The sequence below is a fragment of the Arvicola amphibius genome, chromosome 1 (assembly GCF_903992535.2).
Source record: "Arvicola amphibius chromosome 1, mArvAmp1.2, whole genome shotgun sequence".
Classification (NCBI taxonomy): domain Eukaryota; kingdom Metazoa; phylum Chordata; class Mammalia; order Rodentia; family Cricetidae; genus Arvicola; species Arvicola amphibius.
The window spans coordinates 151,090,351-151,110,096 of record NC_052047.1 but is presented as its reverse complement, the minus strand read 5'-3'; the positions used below and the strand labels follow the sequence as shown (position 1 = coordinate 151,110,096).

Below are 19,746 nucleotides of genomic sequence, written 5' to 3'. Positions count from 1 at the left end.
CTGACTCTGCTGTTTCAATCCTATGTGTCCTGGAGCTGAACCTCAAGGCGATTTGTTGTTTTAGAAGTTCTGACATTGGTCACTGGAAGGTCTGTTTTGGTGTTTTGCTTCTAGCTGAGAGTTGGATCTCTGAAAGCATAACTCCCTTTAAGAACGCACCTGGCATTTCTCCTCTTTAGGCTGGCTGCATATGCAGCCTAATGGTAAAGCCCTTCCTTGACTGAGTTTAAGCTCCAGCACCTGAGGAAGGGTAAAAGTAATAACAATCCTCCCTCAGGATGCACACATGCTTCTCAGAGTTGGAAAGACTTTGGTTATTTATTCAATTTGGGGCCTGGACCTTAGAGATCCACTTGCCTCTGCCTCCTGAGTGCTGGGATTTGAGATTACAGGTATGTATCTTGCCTGACCAATTTGTGACTTTTTTTTTTTTTTTTTTTTGGTTTTTCGAGACAGGATTTCTCTGTAGCTTTGGAGCCTGTCCTGGAGCTAGCTCTTGTAGACCAAGCCAGCCTCGAAGTCAGAGATCCGCCTGCCTCTGCCTCCTGAGTACTGGGATTAAAGGCAACATGCGCCACCACCGCCCGGCCAATTTGTGACTCTTGAGGAGCTTTATGTTGCTTATTTGCTTATTAACCTTCCACCTCACTCCCAGATAAACCCAAACTAGCGTTTCATATAAAGAGCTCTGGAAAATGAAGCAGTGCCTCAAGGTCACTGAAGTGTAAGTGGTATTTGGCATAGGTAGCTGGTTTGGCGTTTGGTAAGAGATTTCTTTGTATTTGAGCAAAAGATTTCTTGGCAGGAGTCCTTTATGCTGTGTTCCCAATGCTTGCCCTGTGTCCAAGGTTTGCCCTCTGCTCCCCTCCCCTGACAGGTTGTTTCAATCCTCTTGCTTATAAACAAGTGCAGTAGAACGTGTCGGTTCAGCTCACATGACCTTGGTTATCTCTTCACGGGGTAACCAGCTTCGGCATTAGATGCCACCGTCAGTCATTTGACCTTGTGGAGCTGACTGAATAAAGGAGGGGAGATGCCAGGAGAAAGCCTGGGTCTGCCAGAGAATGTACATGGGAGGCTACGTGATTCCTTAGTGAAGTCCAGGTGGGAAATGTCAGTGTCCCTAGAGCAGGACGTCAGCTACGAGATGTTTCCTTCCCTGTTTTATTATCCAGCATTCCTAATTTTAGCATTCTTTTATTTCTCCTGTTCTCAGATCTTGTCTAGAAGGGTCCACAACATGCAGCTTTTCAGGAAACTGTCCCTGAGACAGACACCAGATAGTTCACAGGATAGCAACGCCAATACCTCTGAATCTTATCTTCCCAAATAGTTATCCTGTTAGTGGTAGACAGGTGGTGATGGGAGCCTAGCTGCCACAGAATGTCTCTTGGAAGGGACGTCAGGAACTGAAGTGTCGCTGAGCCGAGCACTTACCGTTACACATGCACACACAGGCTCTCCTCAAGGTTGAAAGGCAGCTTGAACTTTCGTGAGTATCTGAGTGTACCCATGCAGCAGTGTTTGTATGCACATGCTACATGATAGTGCACACGTGTCTTATGCATTAGTCACATTTCTTGCTATGACTGTTAACTTACAAAGTTTCCAGACCCATTTATCTAGAAAGTCCTCACAAGATGGCAATACTCTGCTTCCAGGAGTTGTGATGTACTGAGTTTTTGTAGGGTGGGATGTTTTTGTTTAAAGTGCCTTTTATCAGGGGAGCCTAGTGTGGCCTTTTATGGAAAGGATAAAACAGCTGAGCTGTTGGAGCCTTCTCTGTAAGAAACCCAAGTCCCTGTCTGGGTTGTGTGAGATGACCAGAACTTGGCCTTTCACTAAAGAGCTTTCCTGGACCTGTTTGAGAAAAGCCATCTTTCTTGGAGGTGCACAGCATCTATGGTAGTTACTGGGTAAAGAAGTTCAGGCTGTGTCTTCTGGCAACCTATAGAATAATGAGAAAGCTGGAATTATAGTAATGATAGTTGGTGTGTCTTGAGCATTTAATACAGGCCAGGATTATTCAGAGAGTTTGGGGTGGAGTTGGGTATTTGGTAATTTCTGATTTTACTGTTTTCAAGTCTTCTGTTCAGAGCCTCTTTATTCCTGACAGGCTCTTTGTCTTTTGTGGGTAGCATGGACTGGGTGGAGGAATAGGATGGGTACAGGAGTGCCCTTCTACTCAACTTGATTGCAATCTCAGTAAATTGAGAGGTTGGTAGCTGCAGACTTGGCTGCCTGTCTCAGTCAGTCTGTGTAACGGTCCATCTAACAAGACCCCAGAATGGCCCCTTTCTCCCAGCACACTCATTAATTGCAGTTGTTGTTCTTGAGGGCTTCCCCAGTGCACAGCTGATGCACACCAGGAGGTCCAGCCAGGAAGTCCCAGAGCATTATTGCTGCCCTCCCCAGGGCTGAGGGCTCTTCTCTTCATCTTCACTTCTCTTGGAGGCTAGGATAGCTCCCTTGGACCTCTTCCTAGGGCTCTGAAAATACAGACTCTTAAGTAAGAATACTCTTTAAGAGCTGGGTGTGGTGGTGCATGCCTTTAAACCCAGTACTTGGGAGGCAGAAGAAGACAGATCTCTGAATTTGAGGACAGCCTGGTCTATAGAGCAAGTTCCAGGACAGCCAGAGCTACTCAGAGAACCCTGTCTCAAAACCAAAATAAACAAAAAAAGAAGACACATGTAGTGAAAGATGACTGTGATCTGCTCTGCATACCTTGCTTTAGGTTAAAAGTACATATAGTTAGAGCCTCTCCAGAAGCAAACAGCCATTACTGTCAGTAATTAAACATTTATTTGCCCACCCCTTTGCCATCTCTGTCCCCAGGCCTAGAATGGCAAGCTGAGGGCCTGGGTCTTGCCGGGAAGCGAAGCTTGAACTTTCCAGTCTTTACCTAACTGCCGACAACCAGCCTATCCAAGATCCTGCTCCAACTGTGGCTGCTTAGTAACAGGATACAGTAATGTCTGCCTTCAGCCAAAGGTGCTTTGGTTGTGCTGTAGGGAAGGTAGCTGCAAAGAGTATTGGCCCCAGATGTGTCAGGATACTGTCACGGGCTCTCTCCTGACTCTAGCTGGAAATGTTCTTCCACGTTCCTCTTGCAATAGCTCTCTCTTCAGTAAGGCAGTACATGTTCAGAAGGCTAATTTCCATCTGGGTTCCTGTCTCATCAGACCCTCTCTCTCTCCTGTTCTACTGCAAGCTTCAGCCATGCCAAGAGTTTTTGAAGCATCCTTATTCAAGCTCTCTGTATCAGTGTCATCAAGATTTGGGAGATGAGGGTGCCCTATGTGTACGGAGCCTAGAGACCAAAGATATATTCCCAAGCTGGACCAGTGCAATGGGGGTATTCATGGGCTGACCTGAGAGCACTGCCACCATTAGTAAGGTTTCTTAGAAGTAATCTTTTTAGTAGAGCCAGCACAGCACCAGTGAGCTCCCCCAAAACCCCACCCCAGCTCCTAGTAGGGAACTTGTGGCAAATAGGGAATTTCTGGAGGAACACTCTGCATCTGATTGTACTTGCCTGAGCGTTCTCCTTAGTCAGTAGTCCCAGCAGCTAGTACGCACATGAAGTTGTCCCAGATGCCAAACAACAAAAATGAAAAGGAGCTCCCTCTTTGCTCACAGCACGTTTGCTGGGGACTGCACTGCACTGTTATGGCCCTGAGTCACAGGTATGCCAGGATCTTCAGTACAATGAATTTACCCTGTGGTCTGACAGAACCCCCTTCCGTGCCTCAGGCCGTCTTCTACTCTAGTTGCAGAAGAAGATATAAGCATGTAGCACCTCTGCCCATCAGGGCAAGGGAGCCTGGCTTCTGGAAAGAACAGCCAGTTGAATTTTTAACAGTCACTTCAAGGGAGTAGCCACACGGCCGAAAGTCTGGTCTGATGGGGGCAGTTGTGAGGCCCAGATTAGCAGTGATAGCCTTGGGTGGTTTCTGAACCTTTCTCCTTCTCAGGCTGACCTCTGGCCACAGTGACTTCTGGGGTGGTGAACAGCCTTGGTATTTTTCCTGTTTCTTCCTCCTTCAACTCCCTCTTTGAACTTTCAGGGGTAGGAGGCAGCCTTTTTTATTCTTGCAGGAAAAGGTGAAGTGGAAATAGACATGTTTCTTGTTCATTACTTTCCAGGAGCTTCTGGAACTGGTTAAGACCTGGAAGCCTGCTTCCTAGCCTGGGGCTGGCTGTACCCCTAGAAAGGAAACCTCCATAGGGTGCCACGAAAGGCAGGGTAGGAGCAAAGGGTTAAAAGTCTGCATCAAGTAGAAAAACTGTTGCATAAATGCTGAGGTGGTTTTTGGTTTTGATTTTTTTTCCCCCAAATCTCAAGCTTCTTTGTTGCTTTGCTTTGGCAAAGCCCCAGGAGAAGTCGGGAGATTCTGGGAGGAGTTGGTTGTGCTGAGTGAGTCACTGAGCTCCCGCTGCTGCTGTGTTTAGTTCCTGCGTGCCTCACAGGAGAAGGAGGCATCTTGGGGAGGGGCAGAGTGGAAATGCTGCTCTGTGTAGTGGGGCAGTGTGTTTTGTGAGCACTCTAAGGTTGGCAGGGCCTTGTAGCCACCGACCAGAACAGGAAATACTAGAGCAGCACTCTGAACATACCATATACTAATGTCCCTTGCCATCCTTATACAAGTAGTTGTCACTTCCCTGTTCAGTAGCTTTTGAAATGGTTCAAATTGAATTGCGTTCTCTCTGCAACACATGCTGTTTCCTAGCAAAACATTATTGAATGTAGAGAGGCAAAGAGAAGAACTGTCTAAAGTAGGAGGCCTTGATTGTCTTGAGAGGCAAGGATTCCCCCTGTGAGGAAATAAGGAGCCAAGGAGCAGATGGGATACTCTACTCTGCTGATCTCTGGCTGTCTGTGTGAACTCCATTTTCCATTAGTGACTGACTACCTACCATCCATTGTGGGCAAGTGCCCACTTGGTTGTTGTAAGCTGAGAACATTGGACATCTGAAGACACCCCAACTCTTCCCCCTTTTTTGAGTCAAATATTCTTTCTTCTGTGTAACAGATGACAGGCTAGCTAGTCCATAAGCTTTCCTGGCAATCTTCCTGTCTCTGCCTCACACCTCTCTATAGGAATGTCGGAAATGGAGATGTGCACCACCATACCTGGCTTCTTCATGGCTTCTGGAGGGTGGGGCCCAGATAGTCAGGGCTTGGATAGCAAGTGCTTTGACCCTCTGAGCCAGTACACCAGCCTCTTTTTTGTTTTTGTTGTTGTTCTTAGGACAAGGTCTTGCTGGGTAATAGCCCAGAATTCACTGTAGCCCAAGCTAGCCAGGCACTCATGGCAGTTGTTCTGCCCCAGCCTCTAGATGCTAGGATTACAAATGTACACTCAGCTCCCCAGCATACTTGCTTCCTTTCTTTTTCTTTGAGACAAGGTCTCATCTAGTCCAGGCTAGTCTTAAACTTTCTATGTGGTGGAGGATAACCTTGAACTTCTGATGCTTCTAACTCTGCCTTCCAAGTGCTAGGATTACAGGTGTAGGACACCATACCTAGTTTTATACTGTGCTGTGGGTGGAGCCCAGGGCTTTGTATATTCTGGGCAAGTATTCGAGCAACAGAGCTACATCCCCTGTCTCCTCCCAGCAAATTTCCTTTCTTTGCTTTTTCTTTCGCCCCTCTTCCTCCTTTGTGAGACAGGGTCTTATTATGTAGCCTTGGTTGGTTGTCTTGAATACCATATGTAGCCCAGGGTAGCCTTGAAATCAGAGATCTACCAGTCTTAAGCTGCCCTGTTCACCACATCTCACCCACACCTGACTGGCTTTTTTTTTTCTTTTTTTCTTTTTTAAATTTATCTATTTTATTTTATTTGCATTGGTGTAACGATGTCAGAGTCTCTGGAACTGGGGTTACAGACAGTTGTGAGCTGCTGTGGTTGTTGGGACTTGAACCCAGATCCTCTGGAAGAGCAGTCAGGCTCTTATCCGCTGAGCCATCTCACCAGTACCCCTTTTTCCTTTTTTAAAGAGTTATATATTATTTATCTATATCTATGTCCTACATGCCTATATGTGTACCGTATGTGTGCAGGTGTCCAAAAAGGTCAGAAGAGGACGTGTGATTCCCAAAACTGGAGTTGTAGGCAGTTGTAAACAGCCTGGTGTGGTTGCTGAGAACCTAGCCTGGGTTCTTTGCAAGAGTAACAAGTGCTCCTAACTGCCAAACCTTTTCTTCAGTCCCAACACATTTTCTTCTTCACTCTGCACAATTATTTAGTGCTATATTGAATATTGTGCTAGGCATTCTGGGCCATGAATATGACAAACCGCAGTTCCTCCTTTTGACAGACACTAAACTTGCCAACTTCAAGGGCAGTAAATGTTTGAAAGGGAGGAAATGGCTCTTCTGATACAAAGTTTTGACCTTCCTTCCTCTTCCCTTGTCTTATTCCCGAGGGGTCAAGGGAGGGCAACTTGTAAGGATCAAAAAATTACAACCCACAGGGGGCTGGAGAGATGGTTTCAGTGGTTTCCCAGCCCCCCACATGGCAGCTCACAACTGTCTGTAACTCCAGTTCCAGGGGACCTGGCATCCTCACACTGGCATACTTGCAAGCGAAAACCCCAGTGCACGTAAAAAGTAAATAAATCTTTTAAAAAATCACACCTGCTCTATTCTACAAGAACTTTAACATGAGCTAGTTAGGTGTGAGCACTATTGGACACTAAGAGGATATGAAGGTGAGCAAGGCACTATCTGACTTTGTAGAGCTTGAGGGGACACAAGAGGTGGATAGTGCAAGTCCTGTGCTTCAAAGTCCAGAGAAGGAAATGACTCCTAGCTGTGAAGGTATCCAAAATTGAGATGAACAAGGCATCAGAGCTCCCTTCCTGGATTGCTTAAAGGAAGACACTATGTACTAGATGAAGCACTTTCTTGTAGTGTGTGTACAACTGTGTGATTCTGTCCCATTCTGTGTGTGGCAGCCAGTGTAGCAGAACCTGGACCCCACTACAGGTCTAATGCAGTGACAGCTTCCCAGTACACAGCAGTGGAACTGGGTAGGAATGGAGCCCAGTCCAGAAAATATACCAGAAACAAACTACCATTCAAAGAAAAGGAGGTGAGCCTAAGAGGGAGCCCTGGCACCTCAGCTGCACTGGTAGTGCCCTTCTACTCCACACTTCCTGTAAAGTGAGTCAAGCTTTTATGTTTCTACCGCCTCCTGCCTCACCCCCACCCCCATCCTCCAAAGCCTGGGCTTCTGGCAGCCTGGCTCTCCTGTGATATGGAGGAACTCACTGTCTCCATGGTTACAGTAACCCACTGGTACGGGAGGAGCCAAATGAAGTACAAGGCTGGCAATGTGAGCTTCCCCCAACCCTTGGCACCATGTGGTACTGGTATGTTGGCTCTTTCTTTGACTGTTTCTGGAAGGAAGGAGTTAAGGCACTAGCAAGAAAGGGACGGTTCCAATTTAGAGGAGTCACATAACCCTGCTCAGGCATAGTCAACTAGTAAGTAGCAGAGATGTGGCTTGCTCCTGAGCTCTGCCTGTCTCCTGCTTCCCCTTATATACAGTAGGCAGAGACTGTGTACCTTCTCCACAGTTCACTTTGCACGTGGCTCTAGCTGCACAGATTGATGTTTGACAGTGGCTTGCTGAGCACCACTAGCCCAAAAGAAACAACTTAACAATGAGCAGATTCAAGGATGAGGTGGGACTAGAGACTTGTAGGTGCTCTGGGCACACAGTAGATCCTTAGTACTCTGAGAGCATCTCTAGTGGACCTGAAGACGCTGGAGGTTATTGGTCATTATGGCTTCCAGACATGAAAGGCGTGAGCGACTTTCGGCTCACTTCATGGCACTGCTATCCTCAGGCAGGCTCTGATTGTTGCTGGGGGATGAGGGTTGTAGCGCAGACACTGTTGAATAGTAAGCCACACGGCTAGCTTCAGCTACATGTCCTGCTGGTATTCATAGTCCAGGAGGACTACCTGGCCAGAGAAAGCAAGCAGGTCTTTGAAGCCTTATTGCAACAGAATGTTAGGGGAATATAGGTGTTTCACAAGTTAAGCTATCTCAGGGAATTTGGGGGGCTGGTAAATGCCAAATACAGTTTTTATGTTCTTTCCCTACCCAGAATGCTCCTGGTATATGGACTATTGGCAGTTGAGAGTGACAGTTGCTTGGATCAGAGGATGGTAGGAAGGCTCCTGAATGCTATGAGGGAGGGCCCCATAACTTCATCTGTATCTTACCCCGTTTCTCCCTAACTGCTCTCTTAGAAGGTCGGTCAGTGCTTGGTACTTATTCAGTTGACAGAACTGCTGTTTCCCATCCTGACTGAGGAAATAATTCTGTCACATTCAGAACCTGGGGACTGAGACAATGAAGCTGTTTGGTATCACTCTGGCTTATGAATCTGCCAGTGGATGGATAGGCAGGTATTCCTAGACAAGGGCAAACTGGAGTCCAGGATCCATGCCAACTCCTTCCTGAAACCAGAACCTCCTGGGGAGGGCAGGAGGAGGAGGGGTGCTACACAACAGCCCCTCTCGCAGCTCTCAGCTGACTTCAGTCAGTCCTGTCCTTTCTGCTGTCCCTGTACACTGTACAGTCCCTGAGCGTCTTTCCCCTCCTGTTACCGTTGAAGGAGGGCCTTGGGCTCACCTTTTCTGGGGAGGAAATGAGAGCAAATCTCCATCAAGAAAGGTTGAGGTAAGACTGGGAAAGGGGACTGACTTGAACAGTAGGTGCTGTCATGCTATAGGGGGGCGGGGAGCAGTTGCCCTTGGACTCTATCCCAGCTGTGCACTGGAGAGGTTGGGGAACCCTGGGTATGTCTTGTAACCTGTATTCGTTTCTTTTTTTTTTTTTTTTTTTTTTTTTGGTTTTTCGAGACAGAGTTTCTCTGTGGCTTTGGAGCCTGTCCTGGAACTAGCTCTTGTAGACCAGGCTGGTCTCGAACTCACAGAGATCCGCCTGCCTCTGCCTCCCAAGTGCTGGGATTAAAGGCGTGCGCCACCACCGCCCGGCTTGTATTCGTTTCTTAATGGAAAAGGAGGCTTGATGCATCTGTGTCGGGCATTTCTGCTCCCCCTGAGAAACATGGTCTCCCAGTGGTGCCAGGAGGACACAGAAGTAAGCCTTGGTTGTTCCTAGGAGGGTTGATGGATAACCAGCATGAATTTTTTACAGAACTGTTGGTGGGGGGGACGGCTCAGTGGACAACCCGACCCTAGAGTGCTGGAGAGAGCACCAGAGACTTCAGACATGACACAGGTGATCTGTCCGTGGCAGGATCAGAGATTTGCCCCTTCCTCACCACAGTCCAGACTATAGGGACTTTGTTATTTGGTGCCTGAGGTGAATGGGGTACCCTGAGGACAGATCTGCAAAAGCAGGGCTAGAAAGAAAGGGAACATTTAGATTGTTCCCAGCCTTTGGGCAGAAGTTGGGGGAAAGACTTTCATTCTGTCATATGCAGGGCTCTTTGAGCATATGCCCCTCAAGGGGATTCTTTCACATGTTCACTAGACCCCCCTGAAGTTAGACTGAAATGCTTCGTGTCTTACTGCAGCATGCATTTTCTAAGGTCTAGAAAATAGGAATTCTGATTGTCACTATAAGCTTACTGGTGCCTGCTTGCACCCTTCCTACTTTGGTACTGGGGAAGGTTTGTTGGTCTCCAGTAGAGCTACTGCTCTCTCTGAGTTAGCATATCTGAGTCACACAGTGTAGCCACGTTAGAGGCCTTGCTGATCTGCCCCTCCCTGGGGCTTACCTGCTGCAGCAGGTGAGATAAGGGCTTTATGACAGCCCAGGCTGAAGTCTGCTCGTCACTCTCTTCAGCTGTTAACAGTAGAGCACCTTGGGGAGGGTGGGGCAGCCCACTTCCGGGGATGGAAGGAGGGGGAAGGGAGAAGGAAGTTGTTCTAAACCCGCCTCTCTCTTGGTCTCCCTTCCTGCCCCTCTCCTCATCTAACTTTTGATTAGACCATCCTGGAGTGGACACATTCTGACCACCCAAACTGGCCAAGCCGCGAAGCTCTTTGCCAAATCCAGTTAGTGTCTGTCTTTCTCTCTCTCTCTCTCTCTCTCTCTCTCTCTCTCTCTCTCTCTCTCCCTCTCTCTCTTCTATCCTCTCCTCCACTCTCTCTCTCTCTCTCTCTCTCTCTCTCTCTCTCTCTCTTAGTGGTGGTTTCGGTTGCGACACAGTCTAGGTTCCCAGGCAGGAACCGCTCGGCCAGGCTGCTTCGCTTTTCACTGAGGAGGTGGTGGAAGGTGTCGTCTGGCTTGTGCCGGCTGAGTAAGGGTGGCTGGCTGAGCCGGCAGCCCCCGCCCTGGGCCTGGCTCTTCCCGGCCTCTGTACTTTGCCCTCGCTGCCTGACAGGTTCTGCTGAATGGAAGTTGCTGGTATCCCTTGTCCCTTCCTCCGGCTGGGTATGTTTTCCCCATTTTACCCCTGAGACTATTCTCTCCTTTCTGCTTGAGACAAAATCTTTCAGAGTTGCTCAGTGGAATTGGGCACTAGCACCAGGTAGTCAGATTCTCAGGAAGGGCATCCAGTTGTCAAAAAGGGATTGGCTAGGAAAGAGGAAAGGAAAATGGGCAAATACGAAAAGGTCTTTTGCTTCAGCAGCCAGAGGCCAAGGGGACAAGACTGTGGAAGAAAGGGTGTCACAGTGGGAGCCCAGCAGGAACTGGGGGCCATTTCCAAGGATACCTTTTTTTACTCCGCCTCACTTGAGCTTTTACTCTGCATCTGGCCAGGAAGTGCCCGCCTGGCACCCCTCCAGTCTGGCCCCTTCCTGGCCTACAGAAGCCACAGTATACTTGAGGGCCAACCCTGTGTGCTGAGCCCCCGAGTGCAGCTTTTCAAGAGAGTAGTTGACGGCAGCCTCCAATATTAGGGCAGGGGGCCTTGCCCAACCTGGGTCAGTGCTGGATCTCTGGGGTGGAAACTATCTTTGGGCAAGCCTAGCAGCATGCCAAGACCAAGTTCTGAGATCCCAGTCTGAAAGACTCTGCAGGTCCAGTGGATATAAGACTCTGCCATCTGTCTATCACCAATCCCAGAGCTCCTTGGAATCTCCTTCTGGATCTGGGCTGCTTAGAACCTCTGAAGGCAACTTGAGAGCCACAGGGGTTCTTTCATTGAGGAGGCTAGGGGCCTGCCTCAGGTAAGGGTATGGGCCAGAGCTGTGGTGTGAACTGGGAGACTGGGTGTGGGGAGAACAGGGCTCAGCCAGATCTTGCTTTGTGGTTCAGAAGGACAGCTTGGTCTCACCCCCACCACCTGTTTGGACCAGGAAGAATGGACTGGTCTGAACCACAGGAGGGGAGTTCTCTCTCCATAATAGCTATCCCCTATCTTACCTCCCAGAGCAGCAGCAGGAGAGGACAGGGGTACCTCCCTTGAGCCAGTGGCTTAAGAAGCATTGTCTACAAAAATTTTACACCCCCTCCGCTTTCACTTTTTTGAGACAGGGTTTCTCTATGTAATCCTGGCTGTCTTCTCTCTTTATAGACGAGGCTGGCCTCAAACTCACAGAGATCCTCTTGCCTCTGCCTCCCGAGTGCTGGGATTAAAGGTGTGCACTGCTGCCACCCTGCTGAAAGTTTACTTTCTGACTTCTTTCTGTGCTCTTCATGGGTTCTCTTCATCCTGTCCCCATTTTCCTGCTATAAGAAATATCTTATGACATAAAGTAATAGTGGGGTCAGAGAAGTATTGGTTTTAGTCCTAAGAGTTGGATGACTCAGATCTGAGGAGGGGTTTAGTGACTGGAACAGGGAATGTAGGAGCAGACACCAGAGCTGGCTGGCTTCTATGGGTCTCACAGTGCTGGGGACTAATCCTTCACGGCTATCCCACCTGGGTGCCTGGCACTCCTTCTTTCCTGCTAAGCTACAAAGCCTGTGATAGCAAAACAGCTCAGATTGTGTTTCACTTTGGACCCTTGTCACTCCTATACATCTCCGTGAGACCATACATAGTTGGCTTAGCAGGTGTTGCTTGGGCGCAAAACATTCATTACAGGAGGCCTTGACAGTAACAGTTGGAAACATAATAGTTGCTCAAAAACTCTATAGTGGTCCCATTATATAGCCTAGGCTGACCTTGAACTTGCTGTGTAGCCTAGGCTGCCTGATGATTGCTCTTTAACTTTGAATAAAACAGTTGACATATGTTTTTTCATCTGCCCATGAAAAGTAGATGTTTTATTGCCACTTTACAGATAAGGAAACTAAAGTTAGTAGGTGAGGAGCTAGGACTTGAACCTTACTTATTCTTAACTCCAGACAGTCCTTCAGCATGAATGCTAACACAGGTCATGTTGGGGTGGTTCTCTTCTCCTTTCCCCTTTTCAGGAAGATGTTGATGCAAGAAGGTTAACCTGAGCTGAGTGGCAGTTAGGATCTGAACCCTGGCAGTTTGTATCAAATATCTACACTGCTAATCCTAACCCACAAGGAAGCAGGCACACAGCAGGCTTATGTGTTGCTGCTTGCAGTCTCACGCATAGCTGAGCCCAGTGGAAATGCTGCCTGTCTCACATAGACTAGACCCAGACCAGAAACACCAACGGACCAGCAGGGTGAAGCAGCAGGCTGGCTGGAGCTTCCTAACTCGTGCTTCAGAGCTGCAAAGGGCCCAACTCCCCACATCTGTTTAGAATGAGAATTGTGAGTCTTCGGGCTTCTGCCCTAAAGCTCCCACTGCCTTTGGTTGTGCTCTTGAAAAAAGGGTATCACAAGAACTTGTATTAAAAGTTATCTCCCCCCCCCCCAAAGAAATAGTTACCAAGGGGATTAGAGAGATGGCTCAGTGGTTAAGAACATGTACTGCTATTACAATTTTCAGCATCCCACATAGTGGTTACAACTGCCTATAACTAGTTCTGGAGGATCCAGTGTTCTGATATCAGTAGGCTTATCCCCACATATGGTGCAAATACATACACTGAGGCACATGCACATAGATATAATTATCTTTTAAAATGCCAAGGAAAGGGTCTGGAGTAGATCAGTTGCCTAATAAGCATGTATGAGATTTTGGGTTCAATCCCCAGCACCACAAAAAAAGAAAGTTGCAAAGGAATTTACCCACTTAGCAGCTGAAGCAGAGGAAGGTTCCTAGCTGTTGGTGTCCTGGTTGGCAGCGCTTGGGGGGGGGGGGGGGGGACGGGACCTGAGGGCAGTTTGTCAGAAAGAATGGGGCTAAGGAGAGGAGACTTTAGAAGCTAGGCCTTTGAGACCTATGGATGGGCTCAGTATCATTCAAGAGACTGACCCAGCAGACATAGCTGGGGATAGAATTTCCTTCTTGGCAAGGGTGAGCCTCAGAGTTCCTTTGGGAAGACATAAAGCAGGAACTTAAAGTGCGTGTGCGGCCTCTACTGTGAAGCGCCACAGAGTGGCTGCAGTGGGACATGAGAAATGGTGAGGAACTGTAGCAGAGATGACACCCCAAGGGACAAGGGGGCCTTCGCAGTTGTCCATTGCAAGTACTTCTGGGGGCTGAGTTAGCAGTTGAGGGAAAAAGCACACAACTGCTGCACAAAGGTCTTCAATCGACATGTCGGAGAAGAGGGAATTCTGTAACGCCCACAGTTCTTGCCAAGGAGCCCCCAGACAACTCCCTTTGTCACACGTTTTCTCTATGGCTGTTGAAGTCTTCCCTTAGAATCAAGAGGGACTCTTTGAGAGTCAGAAACTGGACCCGCCATCTCCAGTCACCCTGCTACCCATCCTTGAAGATTCCAAGGCAGCTCTGCTTGGATCTGGCTCAACATCTTCCTGGTGCTAAGATGTCCTATGAGAGATAGATAAATCAGGGCCCATGTAGGGATGAAACCAGACTCCCTTTGACAGTTACATTGGAGTAATTCACACACCATATCATCTACCCATTGAAAGTACAGATGGGTGGCTTTTATTAAATTCTGTTTTGTGCTGTTTGATTTCAGAACATTTTAATTGCCCCCAAAAGAAACTTTACACCCTTTACTCACTTGTCATCCTCCAACATCCCGCCACCCCCTAGATAGCCCACGAATCTTTCAATCCGCCTTCCTAGAGTTTTGTGTTCTAGACAGTGATAAAAATGGGAGTCAGAGAAGATGGTCTTCCGTGGCCAGCTTCTCTGTGTCTTCAGGATCCTGTGGAGAGTAGCACGTGTCAGTGTGCTTCCTTCCATAGTTATCGCTCAGCTCGTACTCCATCGTGTTGTCATTTGACAACTGATAAGCATTGGAGTTTCTATTCTCTCTAGGCAGTGAAGATTATGCTCCTGTGGCCATTAATGCACTGGGATTTGTGTGGGCATGTATCCTCGTTCCTTTGGGGCATCTACCTAGGAATTACTGGGAGTCCTGGTCTTTGGAAAATGTATAGCTCTTCATTAGATCTACACACTTTGTATTCAGCCCATTCACCCGAGCAGTGTCTGTAACTGCTGTTGCTTCCCATCTTGTTTGAACCATTGAGTACAGGAGAGCAGGGCTGGGCAGGCTGCTGTACAAACCCAGTCATTGAGTTCATTCTCTCAGGTGCTGCAGTATGATGTGTTAGTGAATAAAGGACATTATAGGCTGGTCTTCATGGGCTTTCAATCTCAATAGGCACAACAATAAACAAATGTAAAAAATGATCCTAAGAACTGGGTGATGAGGAAGACTTTAAAGTGGCCAGACCGTGTGCTCCTGCAACTGAGAAGCAGCACTCTCGCAGTTTGAACAGGGCCATCAGAGACAAGGTTTCCCAACTATGATGGGGGCAGAGGCTCCACTAGATTACTAATGGGAGTTAATGGGGCTTGGTGGTGCTAATGAGATACAGCTCTGGTCCTAAGCTCTGGTGTGTATAGGGTCTTAGCCCTGAGCCTTTTGTTGTGTGCCTTTGCAATGAAGACTGGTTGTGATGCCCTCCCCTGCCCCTGCCCTCTTCCTCTTGTTTTATAATTCTTTGCATGCCTGCCAGTCCCATGGAATCTGTCCCTGCACCCAGCCTCTTGCCATTTTTTTTTTTTCCAGAATTGAGGGTAGCATTAGACAGAACTGGAGGGGCAGCCTGTAAAGGCATGTCTGTTTCCACCCTGCAGCCCACCTTGGGACACCTTGATTCCAAGCCCAGCAGTAAGTCCAACATGCTGCGGGGCCGCAACTCAGCCACCTCTGCTGATGAGCAGCCCCATATTGGCAACTACCGGCTCCTTAAGACCATTGGCAAGGGTAACTTTGCCAAGGTGAAGTTGGCCCGGCACATCCTGACGGGGAAAGAGGTGAGCACTGGGGTTGGGACCATGGCAGCAGCTCCCATCCTGTTGACACTTCAACAGGCAGTGCTGAGACTGTTCCCACAGCCAGCTTCTTGTGTATCTATCTGATAGGTATGCCAGGAGCCAAGCATTAGAAGGAGTAGGAAATCCAGTGGAGAAAGTTAGCATCAGGTGCTGGTTTTAACCTGATCAAGGAAGTGATGTTAGGCTTTTGTCTCATGTCCAGGTAGCTGTGAAGATCATTGACAAGACTCAGCTGAACTCCTCCAGCCTTCAGAAAGTAAGTGCCCAGTGCCTTCCGTCCATTCCTAAACTTTGCTCCCGAGCCAGGCAGTAGTAGCATTTGCTCTTAGTCCCAGCACTCTGGAGGCAGAGGCCGGTGTATCTCTGAATTCAAGGCCAGCCTGGTCTGCAGAGCAAGTTTCAGGACACTCAAGGCTTCACAAAGAAATCCTGTCTCAAAATAAGCAAACAAAACAACCAAAAAACTTGTGTTCCTCCCCTATGGCCCTGGTTGGGTTTCCGTTGCAACTCCACCCAGTAAGCCTCCTGTCCACAGGCTCAGGCTCCTCTGAAGTGGCCCCTTCCCAGCCACTTGGCCCTACCTGTCTGACCTACTTCCTGATTGTGTTATCTCCTGGCCTGGATCCAGCTCTCTGTAAAAACATGTCTATAGCGTTACTAGAAGGGCACGCAGCTACACTGAGACATCAGGTGAGCCAGTGGAGTGCCCTAGAAGTTAAGGGATAGCCAAGCAGAACTTGCCCCAGAATTCTTTACCAACTCCATCTCAGAGAATATGGGAGACTCGAATTGTAAGTCTGTGACAGGGTGCGCACGTTAAATGAACCCCAGTTCTTTTAACTGGGCTGATCTTTGGGCTCTTCTGCTGGATAGCATTTTGGGAGTATGCAGCTTTTGCTAGATAAAGTTGAACTTTTTTCCCCTTATTACTGGAGTTTTCCTTAGGCTGTAGGGCACACCATGTACCAGAGAAGCTGTACAAGTGTGTGTGTGTGTGTGTGTGTGTGTGTGTGTGTGTGTGTGTGTGTGTGTGTGTGAAAAGAAAGGGTAACTCTGAATGCAGGGGTCAGCCTGCAAGTAACTGACAAAGTTGGAAGCGCACTGTCCCCTCATTTTCCTGGGCTCAGATATTTAGGAGAAGGAGGCTCCAGACTGGCAAAATAAAGCAGCTCTTACCCAGGTTAGTCATGTTTCCCTTGGCCTTCCCAGTGTAGTTGACCCCTGCTTGTTTTTTTCTAAGATCTGATTCTTTGTCTGGTATGGCCAAGAGGGGTTTTTTTTTTTTTTTTGGGGGGGGTTTTTTGTTTTTTTTTTTTTTTTTTTTTTTTTTTTTTTTTTTTTTTTGGTTTTTCGAGACAGGGTTTCTCTGTGAAACAGTCCTGGCTATCCTGGAACTAGCTCTTGTAGACCAGGCTGGCCTTGAACTCACAGAGATCCGCCTGCCTCTGCCTCCCAAGTACTGGGGATTAAAGGCGTGCTCCACCACTGCCAGCTTCAAGGGAGTTTTTTTGAACATAATACAGTGGCTGAATTAGAGGGATATGACCATGTAAACAGCCATGATGATGGGAGGCAGGGATTGCTACCAAGGAGTTTGCTTGCCAGGGTTAGAGTGGATAAATGACATCCCTTGGCTGCTAACAACTAGAAATCAAGGGCTTCACAAATCCTGTTCAGCCCTGAAAGTTTTTATTACAAAACAGATGCAGTGCTGTCATCACCAGGGCCTCCTGCTCAGAACTTATGGAGGAAGAGAAGGAGACTTGTCCCTGCAGAGATGAAACTAGCATAGGATGGGCCTTGGGCCTTGTAGCACTGTGGCTTACCACTGTTCATTGTCATTGACAACCAGGACATCTCATTCCCTACATCTCTTTTTCAACCTGCTTCTTCCTGATTGATTGGAATGTACCAGTGCCAGACAAATAAAAGATTTTTTGTATTGTTTTTTCTTTTTTTGAAGCAGGAACTCACCATGTAGCTGAGGATAGTTTTTAAACTTCTGTCCTCCTGCCTCCACCACCAAGATGCAGAAATATAGCTATTTTTTTAAAAGCTTTTTTATTTATATGCTTTCTTAGCAAAGACAATCTCATTCTGGCCATTTACTCTGTTGATATTTCTTCTTAGCAGTGTTCCCTTAAAGTTTTGAGTTTTTTTGAGGACACTGGTGCCCCCAGGGTTTTAGGCAAGCCCAGAAAGCTCTAGGCTTTCCCAGAAGAGTGCTCCTTCAGAACAATGGATATGCTTGAGAATGGGATGGTGGTACTGGCTCTGCCTGCCATCGCAGATCTGCCCCCAGTGGCACCCCTGGGATGGTGACCAGGGGCCTTTGCTTTTTACTAGCATAATTATTGGGTAAAGAAATGAACAAGAAAAGCCTGGAGCTGGTGGAGGGGAAGGTTGAGCCAGATCCTTTCATTCCAGTCCATGAACACTCTGGGACACCATTAGAGAGAGAAAGCCATTTTTACTATATCTGATAACTGCCTTCTTGGATTAGGGCTCCAGATAACTACCACACCCAAAACAGACAAACAAACAAAAACCCCAGTCCTCGTATAAGTGTGAGACCTGGAAAATTGCAAAGCCTTTTCCAGTTCTTCCCGGCCCTTCCAGGGGAAGAAGTTCATTTCTGTCATCTTTCTGTATGGAAATGTAATGGTTTGGAGCCCTGATTTTGTTTCACAGAGAGCGTGAGTGTGTGGAGGTGGGTTTGATTAAAATTGGCATCAGCTATATATAGGAGTGGTTTCTTCTCTTGTCTACTTCAGAGGCTCTGGAGGAGAAAGGCCTCTTTCCCCCAGTGTAGGCCCTCTGACATGTAGGATGTCAGAAAATGACATGGTGCCCTTTGGAGCTCCCCTCTGGTCACTGAGGCCACTCAAAGGCTTGGACTCTGAGCTGGCAGAGGAGCTCAGTGCCAAATACTCCAGGATCTGGGCTCCTTCCCCTGCAGTGGCTGTTAGAGGGCGTGAAAGAAGCGTGGTCCTGAGCAGTCAGTCAGGAGCTCGCTCAGCTCCAGCTTCCCTCTCTTTGTGGGTTTGGATTTGATTTCTTTGGGGGGAGGAAGGGTCTGTTTTAAAAAAGAAAAAAAGAAAGGAAGGAAACCTTACTGGGGGCTCTTGGGGGGACCTGAATTAAGTTCATCAAGCAGGCATGAACGTAACCCTGTGTTTTCTCTTCCAAGCTATTCCGAGAAGTAAGAATAATGAAGGTTTTGAATCATCCTAACATAGGGTGAGAAGTATTGTCATCCCTCTTCCTCCCCCTCAGTAAGGCTCCCATGCCTGTGTCTCTGTACCATGCATCCTTCTCACATCTCATTGCCTGGTGGAGGATTCTGGCCTGGAGGCTGTCGGACTCTACTTCTGAAGGACTCAGCTCACAGTGCAGCTGCCTCCTGCCCTGTGAGCTGCCCGTGAGTAATTTGGATGGTTCAAGGGGCCCTTAACATGTCTGGATACAGTAGATTTGATGTGTGACTCCCTAAGTCCCAACACAGCCTTTTCCCTTGCAGTTAAGTTATTTGAAGTGATCGAGACTGAGAAGACCCTCTACCTTGTCATGGAGTATGCCAGTGGTGGTAGGTTCTGACGCTGCCCCCTTGGCATTACTCCTGTTCCCACCACACCCTCCACTCCCACCCTACTCAGTGTACGACACCATCTCACCTCTTGCAGGAGAGGGTGTTTGATTATCTGGTGGCCCATGGCAGGATGAAAGAAAAGAAGCTCGAGCCAAATTCCGCCAGGTGGGTGTGTCTCCACCCTCAGCTGTAAGCCCAGCTCAGTCATTTCAGTCCTGGTTCAGCTCCTTCATAATAGCTTGGCCATGGGCAGGTTAATGACTTCCCTCCTTCTGTGAAATGGAGCTGTGAGTGGTAAGAAAGGTGCCAAGCACCACAGCGGGACTTCAGGCAGACTACTGATTACGTCTCTTACACATTTGACATTTTTGGGGTTTGGCACAGAAGATGAGCTGCCTGAGCCATGGCCTTAGAAGAGGGTCCTTTGATCTCTGCTGGTCCTCTTGGTAACTTCAAAATAGGCCATGAGTGACAGCCCTGCCAATCTCTGTGGCTCACTCTCAGACCCCCCCAAGCTAATCCTAATTCCTTCCTTTCAGATAGTGTCTGCTGTGCAGTACTGTCACCAGAAGTTTATTGTTCACAGAGATCTAAAGGTGAGGAGTGTGTGTACGTCTCTCCTGTGTCTTCCTGTGGGTCTGACTGTTCTCCTTCAGTCAGGCTGAGTATTCCAGAAACTTCCTAAAGACCTGGAAGTCTTTAAGAATGGCCTTGTACCTAGACTTAGGCTCCTACCACATCACTAAAAGCATAGAGGTCTTTCTCCTTGCCAGCTCTCAGGTATGGCAGGAATACTCAAGGCTTTCCTAGTCCTTTGGACATCCTGGCGGCTGACCTAGGAAAAAGTGTAAATGTGATTCTGAT

General features: G+C 48.0%; 1 protein-coding gene across 1 annotated transcript in view; it reads left to right on the top strand.

Moving 5' to 3' along the window:
- Mark2 (microtubule affinity regulating kinase 2) overlaps nt 1-19,746 on the top strand; it is a 66,129-nt gene that overhangs the window by 35,476 nt on the left and 10,907 nt on the right. The window contains 7 exon segments of the mRNA XM_038331059.1: nt 15,093-15,272; nt 15,496-15,549; nt 18,484-18,532; nt 18,814-18,883; nt 18,982-19,016; nt 19,019-19,047; nt 19,422-19,478. Of these exon segments, the coding sequence (XP_038186987.1) occupies nt 15,093-15,272; nt 15,496-15,549; nt 18,484-18,532; nt 18,814-18,883; nt 18,982-19,016; nt 19,019-19,047; nt 19,422-19,478 (474 nt within the window).